This window comes from Bos indicus x Bos taurus, chromosome 6 (genome assembly GCF_003369695.1).
Source record: "Bos indicus x Bos taurus breed Angus x Brahman F1 hybrid chromosome 6, Bos_hybrid_MaternalHap_v2.0, whole genome shotgun sequence".
Classification (NCBI taxonomy): Eukaryota; Metazoa; Chordata; class Mammalia; order Artiodactyla; family Bovidae; genus Bos; species Bos indicus x Bos taurus.
The window spans coordinates 68,018,995-68,036,929 of NC_040081.1; the positions used below are offsets into that span (position 1 = coordinate 68,018,995).

The window sequence follows — 17,935 nt, forward strand, 5'->3', positions numbered from 1 at the left end:
AGCTGGAGGTGGGGGATGAGGATAAGGGAGCCTCAAGACTCAGGGTGCAGCACTCCCCTGCTTTCCTGTGGAAACCCATGCCTACCCTCAGCAGAAAGAATCCTGTCTGGTTCAGCGCAGGGTGAGGAGGGGCAGCTCCGTGACTGCTGGCTGGAAGGGGAGCAGGGCTGGGGATCGCATGGGTCCTTCTACGGATTTTTCAAAGCAGCTTTCTGTTTTCGGTTCCCCTCTCACTCCTGCTTTTCAAGCAACTTGTACTTCCACTTCCTGAGGTTTTTCAGGATTCTGCAAGGCACTTCCACCAATGCCCTCTGCAACCCCTCCCCAACATGCAGTTTCTCTTCTCTGGTAAGTTGCCATTCCTTATCCTCCTTTTTGTCTTCAAATATTATGATTTAGAATTCTGATTGCCTCCCGCTTTCTTCCAAGATATTTCTGCTTCTTGACATTGTAACCTTAGGTTGAACTTTTTAGAGCAGAAGTGGATGAAAAATGTCTCTTTTTTTTGCTATCTTAACCATAACTTTTCAATAAAATAAATTCAGAACATGTGCTCCTAGTAAAGCTATAGTTTCAGCTCTTTTCAATTTAAGTGAACAATTAGACACAAATGTTTTAGATGTACATAAAATACAAGGACTGACTTAAGAGTATTAGAAGTAAAGAATACAGTAAACAGAATCCCTGTAGAACTGCTGCATCCATGTTCATGATCGGTGTTAGGGATACCAATAATCACTCTCTGAAAATGTCTGTCCACACACATGCCAGAGGGTTTCACATTTAACTCTCAGATAGTTTCAACCTTGGGTTAAGAGTCTTCTTCTTTAAGAGACCTTCCTGGTGGTCCAGTGGTTAAGAATGTGCCTTGCAATGCAGGGGACATGAGTTCGATCCGTGGTCAAGGAACTAAGATCCCACATGTCGTGGGGCAACTAAACCCATGTGCCACAACTGAGACCTGACACAGCCAAATAAATGAATAAATATTTATTAAAAAGTCTCCTTCTTTAAGAAAGCAATTATCTTTGGAAAAGGTAATACACCAACTCCTCATACCTTGGTGTAAACTAGTCTACCTCAGGTCCTTTCGTTCTTCAACTATAAAGATTTAGGACTGCAAAAGGTAACCTTTTACTGCATCCAAGGTTCACTATTTTTAAGCTGAGGAGGCAAAGTAAATTTGGTAAAAGTTGAAAGAAAACATGAAGGAGTGTATTTTTACGAGAGATGAAGGCAATAAAATCATCTTGGGAAAGGTCTCTTCTGTTGAGTTGATGCTAATCTTTTAAAAGTTAAGTTGTTTACATTTAGAAAATGAAGATCAATGGCATCTGATCCCATCACCTAGTGGCAAATAGATGGGGAAACAATGGAAACAGTGACAGTCTTTATTTTGGGGGGCTCCCAAAATCACTGCAGATGGTGACTGAAGCCATGAAGTTAAAAGGCTCAGAAGAAAAGCTCGGAAGAAAAGCTATGACCAACCTGGACAGCATATTAAAAAGCAGAGACATTACTTTGCCAGCAAAGGTCCATCCAGTCAAAGCTATGGTTTTTCCAGTAGTCATGTATGGATGTGAGAGTTGGACTATAAAGAAAGCTGAGCACCGAAGAATTGATGCTTTTGACCTGTGGTGTTGGAGAAGACTCTTGAGAATCCCTTGGACTGCAAGGAGATCCAACCAGTCCATCCTGAAAGAAATCAGTCCTGAATATTCATTGGAAGGACTGAAGCTGAAGCTCCAATACTTTGGCCACCTAATGGGAAGAACCCACTCATTGGAAAAGACCTTGATGTTGGGAAAGATTTAAGGCAGTAGGAGAAGGGGACGACAGAGGATGAGACGGTTGGATGGCATCACCGACACGATGGACATGAGTTTGAGTAGGTTCCGGGAGTTGGTGAAGGACAGGGAAGCCTGGTGTGCTGGAATCCCTGCAGTCTCAAAGAGACAGATACTACTGAGAGACTGAACTGAACTGAGGATAAGTCTTTCCTCTTACATAAAATCCACATATTAAATTCTTCACTATAGTGATCTAACTGGATAAACCCATAGACCCATCATATCAGAATTTCCCAAACTTCATTTATATGATGATATTTATTAAATCTTTCTCACTTCCTCTTTTTCCTATCAATACATTAATCAGTTCACCAAGCAAGAACTCTTGAAGTCATCATAAACTATTTTTATCCCTGAACTAAAAGCTTACAGTTGATTACTGAGTCCTGCCAGTTCTGTTGTTGACAGGGCTCCATCTTCGGTGATAATCACCATGTAGAGAACTGCAGCCACCTTTGATGTCATCGTATTCTTACCCATCTTACCCAGTTTCAGTGATACTGCAGATTTATCTCTTTAACATGTGAATCTGATCATTGCTATCTACTTAAAACTTTGTTGTGTTTTTCTATCCACTTCAGTATTAAAATCTAATGTTGACATAATACCTGTGTTTCTGGCCCCTGACTTCTAGATGTTACCATATTCCTATACACTATGCTCTATTAATACTAAATTACTTGCAGCACTTACATAACACCTTATTATGTTTCTTTGCCTTTACAAATATTTCTTCTTTTGCTTGTAACATTTTTTTTTCTTTCTTAAATGGTTGATCCATACTTTCTTCAAAGAAGACAATCACATGAGACATCTACTTTGAGATTCTTCCCACCTACTTTTTACCTTTCTCATGAAACCTCCTCTCCCCCTTTACCATTTCTACTGTACTTATTACACTGTAGTTTAATTTTCATTTTATTTATTTTTTCCTACCTAGACTGAAAATTCCTTGAAAGAAGGATCACGGCTTGATCTCTGTCATAGTGCCTAGCATATGCACTCAGTGAAGCTTTGTTAAAGAAGTGACAAATGAATGTATGGAAGTAGAATGTAAAAGCATATGTACTAGTATGCATATGTACACTCAAAATTTTGAAAGTGATTCTTTTTGTTTTGACTAAATGTGAGATAATTTTTCCTTGTAGTACCCTTCTTAGTTTATATTTTGAGAAATAATGTGCACATGCAGTTCCTAAGGTGGACAAATCATTAATATAAAGATTCACTGTTGAATGAGTTAAAAAAAAAAAAAATAAAAGTTAAGTTGTTTAAAGGAAAGAGTCTATAAACATTTTTTTCTAAGTAAAATTAATACATGGTGAGAAATGAAGTATTTCCTGCTGTATCAGTATACAAGGATGTCACAGTCATCAGCAATTGCAGCCCTTCAATGTGAGTTGATGAGCCCTAAGGACACTTAGGAGAAAGCGATGGCACCACACTCCAGTACTCTTGCCTGGAAAATCCCATGGACGGAGGAGCCTGGTAGGCTGCAGACCATGGGGTCGCGAAGAGTCGGACACGACTGAGCGACTTCACTTTCACTTTTCCCTTTCATGCGTTGGAGAAGGAAATGGCAACCCACTCCAGTGTTCTTGCCTGGAGAATCCCAGGCACGGGGGAGCCTGGTGGGCTTCTGTCTATGGGGTCCCACAGAGTCGGACATGACTGAAGCGACTTAGCAGCAGCAGCAGCATACTGTAGTCTATTAAGCATGCAAAAACATTACGTCTAAAAAAACAACTTTCAGGGAATCCTGTTGGTACACCTGGTGGTCCAGTGGTTAGGACCCAGCACTCTCACTGCTGAGGATCTGAGTTTGATCTCTAGTCAGGGAACTAAGATCCTGCAAGCCATGCTGCTGCTACTGCTAAGTCCCTTCAGTCGTGTCCGACTCTGTGCGACCCTAGAGATGGCAGCTCACCAGGCTTCCCCGTCCCCGGGATTCTCCAGGCAATAACACTGGAGTGGGTTGCCATTTCCTTCTCCAATGCATGAAAGTGAAAAGTGAAGTGAAGTCGCTCAGTCGTATCCAACTCTTAGCGACCCCATGGACTGCAGCCCACCAGGCTCCTCCGTCCATGGGATTTTCCAAGCAAAAGTACTGGAGTGGGGTGCCACTGCCTTCTCCATGCAAGCCATGAGGTTAGGCCAAAAAAAAAAATGTACATACCTTAATTAAAAAATGCTTATTTTCTAAAAAATGCTATCACCTGAGCCCTTAGTGAGTATAAACTCTTTGCTGGTGGAGGGTCTTGCCTTGACATTCATGGCTGCTGACAGATCGGGGTGGTGGTTGCTGAAGGGCTGGGGTGGTTGTGGCAATTTTTAAAAATAAGATGATAATGAATTTTGCTGCACTGACTCTTCATGACTTTTCTGTAGTACACATAGCTGATAGCATTTTACCTACAGTATGACTTCTTTCAAAATTGGAGCCAATCCTCTCAAATCCTGCTACTGCTTTTATTATTTATGTGTGTGTGTGTGTGTGTGTGTGTGGCGGGTGAGAGGTCCTCACAGGCACATTTATTCATGCCCGAGAGCAGCAGCACTGCTACAAGCATACACAACGTCCTGTGTTCCCACAACACAGTCAGACCTACATCCCACTCAAGTAAAGCTGGTTAATGATGACCACGAGCAGGTGCAGGACTGGAAACTTACAAGGCTTTACCTCTTTTATCAGCACTCCTGATTTTATAAATCATGAAGCCATGCCTACCCAAATCTCCAGGTAAACGTGGGTATAGCAGGGCTTCACGGAGATCCAAACAGTCTTAACAAGGCTTTGAGGCATCTCTGTGCAGGACCTGCCACTGCTTTATCAACTAAATTTATGTAACAGTCCAAATCCTTTATTGTCATGTCCATAATCTTCATAGCATCTCCCTCAGGAGGAGATTTCATCTCAAGAAACCACTTTCTTTGCTCATCCATAAGAAGCAACTCCTTATCCTTTATCAGGGGGATGGTGGCAATTTATCACATCTTCAGGCTCTTTCTAATTATCTTGATATTTCTACCACATCTATAGTTACTTGATCCACTGAAGTCTTGAACCGCTCAAAGTCAACCATAAGGACTGCAATCAACTTCTTTCAAACTGCAGTGTACATTGATATTTTGACCTCTTCCCATAAACCCCCATTGTTCTTGATGGTATCTGGAATAATGAATTCTTTCCAAAGGCTTTTCAACTTACTTTGCTCAGATCCATCAGAGGAGTCACTATCTACGGTAGCTATTATCCTTAAAAAATGTATTTCTTTTTTTCTTAATAAAAAATATATTTCTTAATAAGACCTGGAAGTCAAAATTATTGCTTGATGGGTGGGCTGCAGACTGGATGTTGTGTTACCAGGCATGAAAACAACACTACATCTACACCACAAACAACGTTGTGCATCTCTATCAGAGCTCTTAGGTGACTGATGCATCATCAACGAGCAGTAACATTTTGAAAGAAACTTTTTTTTTTCCTGAGCAGCAAATCTCAACAGTGGGCTTAAAATATTCAGTAAATTATGTTGTAAACAAGTGTGCAGTTATCCAGACTTGGTTGTTCCACTTACAGAGCCCAGACACAGAAGATTTAGCATAATTCTTAGGGCCCTAGGATTCTCCAAATGGCAAATAAGCGCTGGATGCAACTTAAAGTCACTGGCTGTCTCAGCCCCCAACAAGAGAATCAGCGTGTTCTCTGAAGCCAGGCACTGGCTTCTCTCTAGCTACGAAAGTCTTAGATGGCATCTTCTTCCAACATAAGTCTGTTTTGTCTGCATTGATAATCTGTCATTTAGTGAAGTCACCTTCAGTAATGATCTTAGCTAGGTCTTCTGGATAACTTGTTGCAGCTTCTATATCAGCACAGGTTATTTCACCTTGTACTTTTATGTTATGGAGAGCCTTTTTTCTTAAACGCCATGAACCAACCTCCATTAGCTTCAAACTTCTGCAGCTTCCTTACCTCTCTCAGCCTTCATAGAATTGAAGGGTGTTAGTTACTCTGGATTTGGCTTTGACTTAAGAGAGTTTTGTGGCTGGTTTGATCTTCCATTCAGACAAGTAAAACTTTTTCTGTATCAGCAATAAAACTATTTTGTTTTCTTACCATTCATGTGTTCTCTAGAATAGGAATTAAGTTTTTGTTGTTGTTGTGCTGCAAAGCTTGTGAGATCTTAATTTCTCGACCAGGAATTTAAATGGGCACTTTGGCAGTCAAAGTGTCAAATCCTAACCACTGAACCACCAAGGAATTCCCTAGAGTAGGACCTTCAATTTCCTTTAAGCAGCTTTTCTTTGCATTCACAACTTGTCTAAGTGTTTGGCATAAAAGACCTAGCTTTCAGCTGATTTCAGCTTGTCATGTACCTTCCTCACTAAGCTGAATCATATCTAACTTTTGATTTAAACTGAGAGATACTTGCAACTCCTCCTTTCACTTGAACACTTAAGAGGCCATGGGAACGGCCTCTTAGGGAATGGCTCATCCAGTAAGGAGTCTGTCTACAATGCAGGAGGCCCAGGTTAGATCCCTGGGTTGGGAAGATTCCCTGGAGAAGGAAATGGCAACCCACTCCAGTATTCTTGCCTGGAAAATCCCATGGACAGAGGAGCATGATGGGAGTCAGACATGACCGAGTGACTTCACCTCACTTCACTTCAAGTAGAGAGAGAGAAAGAGTGAAAGGGGGGAAGGGCTAGTGGATGGAGCAATCAGAATGCATACAATATTTATCAATTAAATTCACCATCTTTTATGGATGTGGATAGTGGGAACCCCACACAATTACAATGGTAATATTAAAGATCACTGGTCAGAGATCACCATAAAAATATAATAATGAGAAAAACTCTTGAGATATAGTGAAAATTTCTGAACTGTGACAAGGGGACTGAAGTGAGCAGACACTGCTGGAAAAAGTGAGCATGCTGCCATGCCTGGCACTAACAGGCATGCCTGGGACAAGGCTGCCTCAAATCTTCAATCTGTAAAAAATGCAGTATAGGCAAAGTACAGTAAAGCTAAATGCCAAAAAAACAAGGTAAGAAAGTGTTAGTTGCTCAGTCGTGTCTGACTCTTGGCAACCCCATGGGCTGTAGACTGCCAGGCTCCTCTGTCCATGGAACTCTCCAGGCAAGAATACTGGAGTGGGTTGCCATTTCCTTCTCCAGGGGATCTTCCCAACTGAGGGACTGACTGGGTCTCCCACACTGCAGGCAGATTCTTTACCATGATTTCACTAAAAACAGAAGAAAAATTCCTCATGCTAATTAAGAAAAGAATACTCTGTGCTAAATACTCACAATTAAATTGATGACAGCCAGGATAAACAGGAGGACAATCACACAGATGGCTAAATTGCCCTTTCTCCCTCTCAGTCCCGTTTTATGGAGGCGATCTTCATCGATTGGAATATAGCCGGCTTTAAAGTTACTGTTGTGCTCTTTATTGACATTCCTTCTTTCAACAGCCTTCTCACGCATGGACTTCTTCACAGGACCATTGGAACTTTGCTAAAAGCAAAATAGAACACAATGGAGCAGCTATACCCTCTATTTTGGATGCATTATTTGTTAGGTGCAAATTCATAAGGAAAGAAAGCTGAATTGGTTAGTGATACATTTTCTACTAATAAACCTCAAGTCATGTTGCACTGGAGCTTCCTAGGTGACGCCAGTGGTAAAGAACCCATCTGCCAATGCAGGAGACATGGTTTGATCCCTGGGTTGGAAAGATCCTCTGGAGGAGGGCATGGCAACCCACTCTATCTAGTATTCTTGTCTGGAGAATCCCCATGGACAGAGCCTGGCAGGCTACAGTCCAAAGGGTTGCAAAGCACTGGACACAACTGAAGTGACTTAGCATGCATGCACACACATGTTGAATTGCAGGCTCCAAGCGGGGACATGACTGTACTGAGAAGGGTTGTAGGTAACAGTCTGATAACAGACTTCCACTATCTGCTTTGAATAGTCCTACCATCAGTCAAGTGAACAGCCAGCTCATTTTGGGGGAGAGCTGATAGATATACTCTATAGTGGAACAGTTTTTATTAATAATTTATAAAGATCTGCTTAATCATATACATACTTCATTTACATGAAAAGAATTTAGAAAGGCTAATACACTTTACTTATCACTCCAGTTGGCTAAAGTTAGTATTATCCTAGACCAGCAGTTTTCAAAGTATGGGCTGAGAAACCATGGAGAGGTTTCTTGAAATCCTTTAAGTGTCTGGAGGGTGAAAATCATTTTCAAAAGAAACCCTCTATGATGCTGTTTTCTTTTTTTACTCTTCTTCTCTCATGAATGTGCAGATGACCCTTGAACAAAATGGGTTTGAACAGCATGGATCCACTTATATATGGATTTTTTTCAATAAATGTATTGGAAAAAATTTTGGAGATTTTCAACAATTTAAAAAAACTTGCAGATGAAATACTGAAAAAATTAAAAGATTTGCTGTGAATGTATAAAACATGTAGATACATAAGATGAGTAATAGTTAATATAAAAGTAATAACAATTTCCTTACTGTTTTATAACCTTGTTTTTAAAGAATTATATTATGTACAGTCTCTCTGTCTCATAACTGGAGAAACTGGTTATCAGCTGATCATCCCATATCACTGGCTTTTTAAAAAGGATATGAATATGATTGTGATACTTTATGCCATAAAAAGTTTTTATTTTTACAATTCATTCACAAGTGTATAGGTTAGGCTACCATGAAAGAACTGTACTGATTAACATTTGTTGTTTAGTTGCTGAGTTGTGTCCAGCTTTTTTGAGATCCTGTGAACTATAGCCCATGAGGCTCCTCTGTTCATGAGACTGCCCAGGCAAGAATACTAGAGTGGATTGCCATTTCCAAAAAATTGCCATTTCTCCAGGGGATCTTCCCGACCCAGGGATCAAACCTGAGTCTCTTGCATTGACAGGCAGAACCACCAGGGAAGCCCACTGGCTACATTAAGTTACCATAAAGCAACCATTGTGCTGCTGATATTGCCGGGGAAAATATCAACAACCTCAGAGATGCAGATGATGCCACTCTAATGGCAGAAAGCAAAGAGGAAATAAAGAGTCTCTTGATGAGGGTTAAAGAGAAGAGGGAAAAAGCTGGCTTAAAATTCAGCATTCAAAAAACTAAGATCAAGGGATCTGCTCCCATCACTTCATGGCAAATAGATGGGGAAAAAGTGGAAACAGTAACAGATTTTATTTTCTTGGGCTTCAAAGTCACTGTGGTGACAGTAGCCAGGAAAGTAAAAGATGCTTGCTCCTTGGAAGAAAAGCTATCACAAACCTAGACAGCAGAGAAAAAGCAGAGACATCACTTCACCGACAAAGGTCCATATAGTCAAAGGTATGGTTTTTCTGTCTTTCCATCTGGCTCAGCTGGTAAAGAATCCGCCTGCAACGCGGGAGACCTGGGTTCGATTCCTGGGTTGGGAAGATCCCCTGGAGAAGGGAAAGGCTACCCACTCCAGTATTCTGGCGTAGTTAGAACTGGACATGGGACAACAGACTGGTTCCAAATAGGGAAAGGAGTACGTCAAGGCTGTATATTGTCACCCTGCTTATTTAACTTATATGCAGAGTACATCATAAGAAATGCTGGGTTGGATGAAGCACAAGCTGGAATCAAGATTGCCGGGAGAAATATCAATAACCTCAGATGTGCAGATGACACAACCCTTATGGCAGAAAGCAAAGAACTAAAGAGCCTCTTGTTGAAAGTGAAAGAGGAGAGTGAAAAAGTTGGCTTAAAGCTCAACATTCAGAAAACTAAGATCATGGCATCTGGTCCCATCACTTCAGCTCAAAAGGTTGGGTAAACAGTGGAAACAGTGACAGACTTTATTTTGGGGGGCTCTAAAATCACTGCAGATGGTGATTGCAGCCATTAAATTAAAAGACGCTTGCTCCTTGGAAGGAAAGTTATGACCAACCTAGACAGCATGTTAAAAAGCAGAGACATTACTTTGCCAACAAAGGTCCGTCTAGTCAAGGCTATGGTTTTTCCAGTGGTCATGTATGGATGTGAGTTGGACTGTGAAGAAAGCTGAGTGCCGAAGAATTGATGCTTTTGAACTGTGGTGTTAGAGAAAACTCTTCAGAGTCCCTTGGACTGCAAGGAGATCCAACCAGTCCATCCTAAATGAGATCAGTCCTAGGTGTTCATTGGAAGGACTGATGTTGAAGCTGAAACTCCAATACTTTGGCCACCTGATGTGAAGAGCTGACTCACTGGAAAAGAACCTGATGCTGGGAAAGATTGAAGGCGGGAGGAGAAGGGGATGACAGAGGATGAGATGGTTGGATGGCATCATCGACTCGATGGACAGGAGTTTGAGTAAACTCCAGGAGTTGGTGAAGGACAGGGAGGCCTGGCGTGCTGCAGTCCATGGGGTTGCAGAGTCAGACACACCTTGGCAACTGAACAACAAGGCACTCAGTGATATTTTACTGAAATGAGTATGTCTAATAATTTCAGATACCAGAGATTCCTTCAGACTTAATTTCTCTTGATTTCCCCCTACAAATCCACAGCTTTTTCTCTTTGGGATTCTCAGTCATTTTGAAGAGTAAAAAGAAAACCAGAGACCAAAAAATTTGAGAACCTCTGACTAAGGTTGAATGACATTGTAGGTGATTATTTGGTATATCATGAACATAAAAGGAAGGAGTAGAAATGCTTACTGCCCAACTTTCATATTTTTGAGAGCTTTGAGAAAATTAATTTATTGAATAAGCATTTTTTAAGCTCTTTAGGCTTTAACATTAATCCCATACATAGGAATACAAAATAAATACAGGACAAGATCCTTATCCTCCAGATATTACAAATGTGATTTGCACAATAACGTATTCTGTATGCTCCGATGCCAAAATCAATAGTACAAACAATACATGCTGTGGAGTTCATGGGAGAAGAGACAGCAGGGCTTAGAGTTGTCCGGGAAACCAGAAGGAGCAGGTGAGTCAGATCTGGCAATGCAGGCAGGATCAAGGCGGAAAAGGAGGACAGGTTGTGGAAGTTTTGGGACACCTGTGAACAAATTCTAGTCTTGACATCTGTTTATTTGTGAGTCACTAAAGGTCTCTGAATATGAACAATATATATTTCAGGATGCTAAATGTGTGAGTATTTGCAGGAGACACAGGAAAGAGGAGAATATTAGCAAGTAGGCTGCTGGGATGTTGTCGTAAGGGAAACTCAAGGTATTGACGGCCTAAAACAGGTGGGATGAAAAAGGAGAGATTAAAAATACACTTCAAGAGAATAACTGAGTGAATTTGTAGCCAGGTTTAAAAAAAAAAAAGCCCCTCAGTTTACTGAATGGTGACTAGTTAAACATGGGGAATGAAGCAGGGAGATTTTACATATGCTGCATTTGAACTGAATGAGAAACGACCACATGCCTCAGAGGCAATGAGAAGGATGGTATGAGATATTAGGTCAGTCAGGACTTGACGAATTTGAGTCTTCAGCTTCAAAGTAAATTAAATCTATGAGACTAATATCAGTCTACTGTAAAAAAAAAAAAAAAAAAAAACATGAAGCAGTGGTCCCCAACCCTTTTTGTGGCACCAGGGATCAGTATCATGGAAGACAATTTTTCCACAGACTGGGGTGTAGGGGGATGGTCTGGGGATGATTCAAGGGCATTACATTTATTGCACACTTTATTTCTATTATTATTCCATCAGCTACACCTCAGATCATCAGGCATTGGGTCCTGGAAGTCAGGGACCCCTGTATAGAGCAAAAGAACAAAAGCCAAGGAAGTACTCTTGGAAAACTTTGTGCAGGAGCAATGGAAACTGAGAAATACAAGAAAACTAAGGATGTGCAGCATTGCTGAACTTAATATGGTAAGAATTGCCTCTGTGATTTTCAAACTCTGAGTAGCAAACTGGTAAGTAGAAATAGTCCTGAAAAGATGCCAGCAAGTGTACATTTATTTTCATTGAGAGAGAAGACAATAACTAAAGAATTATGTACTGTCAGAGGAAAACTGTGCTTGTTCTTGTTGTTAGGATCTTTCTGTCCCTTTCCAACAATTTGTAGGAAGACTCACATGTTTGATGGCAGAGGGAAACATGCCAAGAAGGACAAAGACCAGATACCTCAGAGTAGGGCAGAGTAATGAGGGAAATAAGATCCTCCAGGAGACAGGAAAGAAAGTGAATGTACAGAAGAGTCTTAAAAGGTGGGCTCCCATTTCATTCAAATGGTTCACACCAGGAAGAGAAACCATTTCTATTTTTCCTCGGGATGTAAAAGGCAAGGTCAGCTCTCAATAAAGAGCAGAGAGGGCATCTGGAATCTTACTGTGGTTGCAGGGGTAGCAGGCTGGTTGAGGGCTTATGGAAAACAGAAAAAGGCAAGAATAATCATTGTGGGTAATGTGGCAGACAAAATTTTTTAAACTCCACCAAGCAGCAAGCATAAACATCTTTTAATTTCATGGCTGCAATCACCGTCTGCAGTGATTTTGGAGCCCAGAAAAATAAAGTCAGCCACAGTTTCCACTGTTGCCCCATCTATTTCCCATGAAGTGATGGGACCAGATGCCATGATCTTAGTTTTCTCAATGTTGAGCTTTAAGCCAACTTTTTCACTCTCCTCTTTCACTTTCATCAAGAGGCTCTTTAGTTCTTCTTCACTTTCTGCCATAAAGGTGGTGTCATCTGCATATCTGAAGTTATTGATATTTCTCCTGGCAATCTTGATTCCAGCTTGTGCTTCCTCCAGCCCAGCGTTTCTCATTATGTACTCTGCATAAAAGTTAAATAAGCAGGGTGACAAAATACAGCCTTCACGTACTCTTTTTCCTATTTGGAACCAGTCTGTTGTTCCATGTCCAGTTCTAACTGTTGCTTCCTGACCTGCAAACAGGTTTCTCAAGAGGCAGGTCAGGTGGTCTGGTATTCCCATCTCTTTCAGAATTTTCCACAGTTTATTGTGATCCACACAGTCAAAGGCTTTGGCATAGTCAATAAAGCAGAAATAGATGCTCCAAAATCACTGCAAATGGTGATTGCAGCCATGAAATTAAAAGACGCTTGCTCCTTGGAAGGAAAATTATGACCAACCTAGATAGCATATTAAAAAACAAAGACATTACTCTGTCAACAAAGGTCCGTCTAGTTGAGGTTATGGTTTTTCCAGTGGTCATGTATGGATATGACAGTTGGACTATAAAGAAAGCTGAGCACTGAAGAATTGATGCTTTTGAACTGTGGTGTTGGAGAAGGCTCTTGAGAGTCCCTTGGACTGCAAGGAGATCCAACCAGTCCATCCTAAAGGAGATCAGTCCTGGGTGTTCATTGGTAGGACTGATGCTGAAGCTGAAACTCCAATACTTTGGCCACCTGATGCGAAGAACTGACTCATTTGAACAGACCCTGATGCTGGGAAAGTTTGAGGGCAGGAGGAGGAGGGGACGACAGAGGATGAGATGGTTGGATGGCATCACCGACTCAGTGGACATGGGTTTGCGTGAACTCTGGGAGTTGGTGATGGATAGGGAGGCCTGGCGTGCTGTGGTTCATGGAGTCGCAAAGAGCGGACACAACTGAGTGAGTGAACTGAACTGAAGCGGTAAGAAAGGCTTTGTAGAAGAGCTTTCAATCTACTTAACAGGTTTAACACAAAACAAGTTGCTGAATACAGTCGTGTAGGTTGTGTATCCACATGAGGTGCAGAAGCTATGAGGGCCTGTCGACACTGCAAACATTTTAGAGCTGAATTTGTATTTTGGTAGTTTTTCGGCCAGAGAAAGTAGAATATCTTAGGGAAAGTGAGTTTGCTTCTAATTTTCACAGATCCAGTATAGGATTATGACAGTGATGTCAGACGGGCAATTTAGAACTCTTAGCCAGACTCTGAATACAGGTCTACATAAGAGAGAGACAGGGCACATCTTACCTTCTTGGGATGAATTCTTTACTTTTCTCTGTCAATTCATGTACATCAGTATATTTCATTCTTTGTACTTACCATTTACTGATGAGTTACTATATGCCAGATGTTCCAGACTACAAAGACGTGCAAGGCATAGCACCTACTTTCAACAAACTTACTTACAGGCCAGCAGAGTAGATAGATGGAGTCATTAGCAATTACAGCTCAACATGGCAAGTGCAGTGGTAGAGCAATGAAACTGAAAAGAGTGCATAAGAGGAATACCCTTTGACTTATCAAGGTCATGAGTTGACGATTCTTCAAAAAAGCTGGGGCCTCAGTTGAACATTGAAGGACAAACAGAAGTTAGCCAAGTAAAGTACCAAGAAAGGCCTTCCAGGCAGAGGAAACATCATGAAACTGAGTAGAGGTCATCTTGTGCAAACTAATGTTGGTAATTTTATATGGATGGTGAAGAAGATGAGTATACGAATGGGACAAAATAAGAAGTGCAATGTGGTTGTGCTTGCATGCTAAGTCACTTTAGTCATGTCCGACTCTTTGCAACCCTATGGACTGAACTCCTCCAGGCTCCTCTGTTCATGGGATTCTCCAGGCAAGAATACTGGAGTGGGTTACCATGCCCTCCTCCTCCAGGGGATCTTCCCCACTCAGGGATTAAACTTGGGTCTCCTGCTTTGGAGGTGGATTCCTGACCGCTGAGCCACTGGGAAGCCCCAAGATGTGGTTAGGGATCAATAAATGAGTAGATATAAGTACCACATCAAGAATGACAGACTCTATTCTGAAGGCAATGGGGATTTAAAATAGGTTAGTGATAGATTTGCATTACAGCAAAATTAAACCAAGAAGAGTTGAACTGGAATAGATGAGTTTAGAGATGGAGACATCAACAGCAGGTTTCCCTAACAGTCCAAAGGAAGGCTTGACTGAATTTTGACACTGCACATCAAGATTTGGGAGAGTCCTCAAGAGGTAGAACTGAAAGGATCCGGTGATTGACTGGATGTGAGTGTTGCTTAGGGGGATCTAAGATGACCCCCAAGTAGGGCCTGATACATAATTTGTGGGGTCTAGAGCAAAAAGAAAATGTGAGGTTCTCTGCTCAAGTACCAAGCCTGGGAGAGCAGAGCATTAACCCAAAGGTGGGTCCATCCTGAGCTCCCTTGAGCCAGTCCTGCTTGTGGCAAGGTGAACCAAGTGAATGGATGGTTGTAGCCCTTTTAATGGTGAGTGTGATGCACCATTCACCATTAAAAATTTCTGACTTTGGGGTGCCCGTGGAAAATTCAGTTAAATTCCGACTGGAGACATAAATACCTAACTCTGAAGTGGAGAATAAGGGATGGATCAGATTGCCCAGTCTTTGTGTAAAGCAAGAATAGAAACTAGGTGGAACTCCCAAGAGTATCAACAAGTGATGCAGATGAAAAAAGAACCGTCTAAAACAGGCGCTGATAATTCAGGAGGGAAATCACAAAAGCAAGGGACAATTTCAATCTCAACAACTCCAAGAAGCTTTGTCTCAATTTCACTCATTCCTTTACATTTTATTGTTTAGGTGCTGTAGCTTGCCTACCATCTTTAGCTGATTTTTCTGCATTTATCTGGCAGTTTGACTTTAACTTTGAAGGCAGATGTCATGTCTTTTATTTTTCATGGCGCTCAGCATCACTGTTCCAGTGATATCTACCTACTATGTCTCTAAAAGCAGTTAATTACTTAAGAAAATCTTTCCAGACAAGATTTTTCTGGAAACAGAATGTTGGCTACCTGGCTCATTTATTTTTTTCAACAATGCTGAAGAATGAGACGTTTCCAAAGAAACTATCCTACCACAGTTTATTGTTAAAGGAAAATAACAGTTAAGAAGGGAGGAAGAGACTATCAAAATTATTTTTATTATAACAAACCACCCTAGTAACTACAGGTGTGTGTGTGTGTGTGTGTGTGTGTAAATGTGTGCATGTGTGTGTAAGTGTGTGCATAATGTATAGCCTGCTTTTGGGGAAGAAAATAGCCTTTTAAGCTATTCTAAGTTACAAGTTTACAATGCAGATTAGGGAATACTTGATAAAGGATTTTAAAAAAATGATTTTAAACCAACTGGATAGGAGACAGTCTTGTACTGATTGGCGACTTAGTCTCCAGAACCAAAGCGGGAGGAGAAACGTGGCTGTCAGCCTAGGGGGATGGCACACAAGAAGTGGCCGCAAGCTGATATCCAATAACAGCTGACTGTTTTTTGGCTGGTATCAGGGGAGGCTGGCGGCTCGTTGGCTGGGGTTATTTTTATCCGCATCTTCGCTGGCCATGGAGCAGGACATGTCCCCGGTACGTCCTGGCGGAGGCTCCCGGCTGCCTCGACCCCATCCCAGGCCTCCAAGACAGCGCCCCTCCTGACCTCGCCAAGGGACAGCCAGGCCAGGCCGGGAGCCCGCGGCTGGCTCCCCCTTATCCGCCCCGGAGACCCTTGCCCGGGGTCCCGCCCGGCCTTCGCCAGCATCCCGGGCTGCGGACAGCTCCCGCCCAGCCCCGCCCCGCGGAGCCCGCCCTCGCGCCCCAGCCCCCGCCTGCCGGTCCTACGGAGGACCTCACCGGCAGGACCCCAGCCTCCCCCGGCCCTCCAGCCCCCGGCTGCGGCGGGGCTCACAGACCTGCTCCGTGGCCGCCGCCGCCGCCGCCATCTTCCCGCGCCCGCCGGCTCCGCCGCCCTCCCGGCCGCCTCCGCACCTCGCGCGCCTGCGCTTGCGCGCTGGAGGGGCGGGAGGGGCCCGCCGCTCCTCGCCCCCGCCCCCCATCTCCAACCCCGCCCCGCCCAGGCCGCTGGTGCCAGCTCCGCTGCCCCCGGCGCCCAGGCAGTGGCCTCCGGGAGCGTTTTCTCGCACACCGGGATTCCGTTCGACCTCGGGCCGCCTCTGGATTCTTCCAAAAGGGCGCCCTCAAAATACAGAGGACCCCTCTCCCTTCCCCTCCATTCCCCAGCAAGGGGTGGGGGGCGGTGCTGGTGCCATCAGGAGGGCTCCTTGCTTCACGAGTCGGGGGTCTCCTTGGCTGGGTGGGGAGGGCGCATTTGCAGAGTACATGTGGACGAGGGAGGAGGTGGTGACAACGTGGACAGAAGTTAACAAGTTGCTGACAGGCAGCTAAAATCTTGAAAACCGAATGTCCTTAAAGAGGACAGTCACTTCAGGGATGCTGCTTAGTTTTGGCGGGCCGGTGAAGGCTGATGCTTTTTTTCTGTGGTTTTGGAGGTGGGTTGAAGATAGTGTGATGTATCTCCTGGGGAATCCAATTTAACAGATGTTTACTGCACACCAGGAAGGCACTCAGATATACAAGTAGCTCGAGTACACATTCCTTGTTCCCTGTCAAGTCAATATAATCCAATAATCCTCTTAGTTTAAAAAAAAAAAAAGAGAGGGCAGTGGTGAGCAAGGTGCGTTAACTATTCCTCAAGTAGCTGAAACTTCTTCTAAGCATCTTGGGACCCCAGGCCTGCCTAACTCAACAGGAACACCAGAGAGACCTGCTGGCCAAATTTTTCTTTCTCTAGGAACTAAATCAGTTTTGCTTTTTGATGACCGGAGCTGATGTTTCTCTCTCTGCGTACTTTACATCAGAGGATTGCCAAGAAATTGTAGTTAGAAGATTCAGCTCTCTCACCCGGTAAATCCTTTATAATCTTTCCCGTCTCTCCTCTAGTTTTGGCTAAGATCAGTACCTAGCTGGTCATCAAGTTCTGCAAATCCTTTCCAAATGCTGGAACCAATTGACTTGCATCTCTAGGCTGACTCCTTCCTGGATCTCTAGGACAAGCTTCATCTTAAGCAGAAAGACGGTTTCTGCTTACAGCTCAATGCTTTGGGGAATCAGCAGTAAGCCTCTGATAATAGTCTGGCTGTGGTCCCAATAATCCACTCAGATAACTGGGCTTTTGACTGATCCTTAATTCCTATCTCTAATTCTAGTCCTCTAGTCCTTACTTCCTATGCTTTGCTTCTTTTCCTTCTGCTTGAAAAGTCCTTCTCTTTTTCTCTGTCAAGCACACTCTTATTCATCATTCAAAAATCCATTCAAATGTCATGTTCTCTTTGAGCCTTCCTACATGCCTGGGCAGTCTGTCCCTTAATTCTG

At 42.8% G+C, this 17,935-nt stretch overlaps 1 protein-coding gene and 1 pseudogene across 1 annotated transcript in view; both read right to left on the reverse strand.

Moving 5' to 3' along the window:
* Nucleotides 1–16,536, reverse strand: part of SGCB (sarcoglycan beta) — a 28,918-nt gene extending 12,382 nt beyond the window's left edge. Inside the window, exons 1-2 of the mRNA XM_027544488.1 lie at nucleotides 16,456–16,536; nucleotides 7,164–7,373 (exon numbers count right to left, since the gene is read on the reverse strand). Coding sequence (XP_027400289.1) covers nucleotides 7,164–7,373; nucleotides 16,456–16,485 — 240 coding nt within the window. The 5' untranslated portion in view covers nucleotides 16,486–16,536. The remainder of the gene's footprint in view (nucleotides 1–7,163; nucleotides 7,374–16,455) is intronic.
* Nucleotides 4,007–6,406, reverse strand: LOC113894281 (annotated as a pseudogene).
* Nucleotides 16,537–17,935: the final 1,399 nt, after the last annotated feature.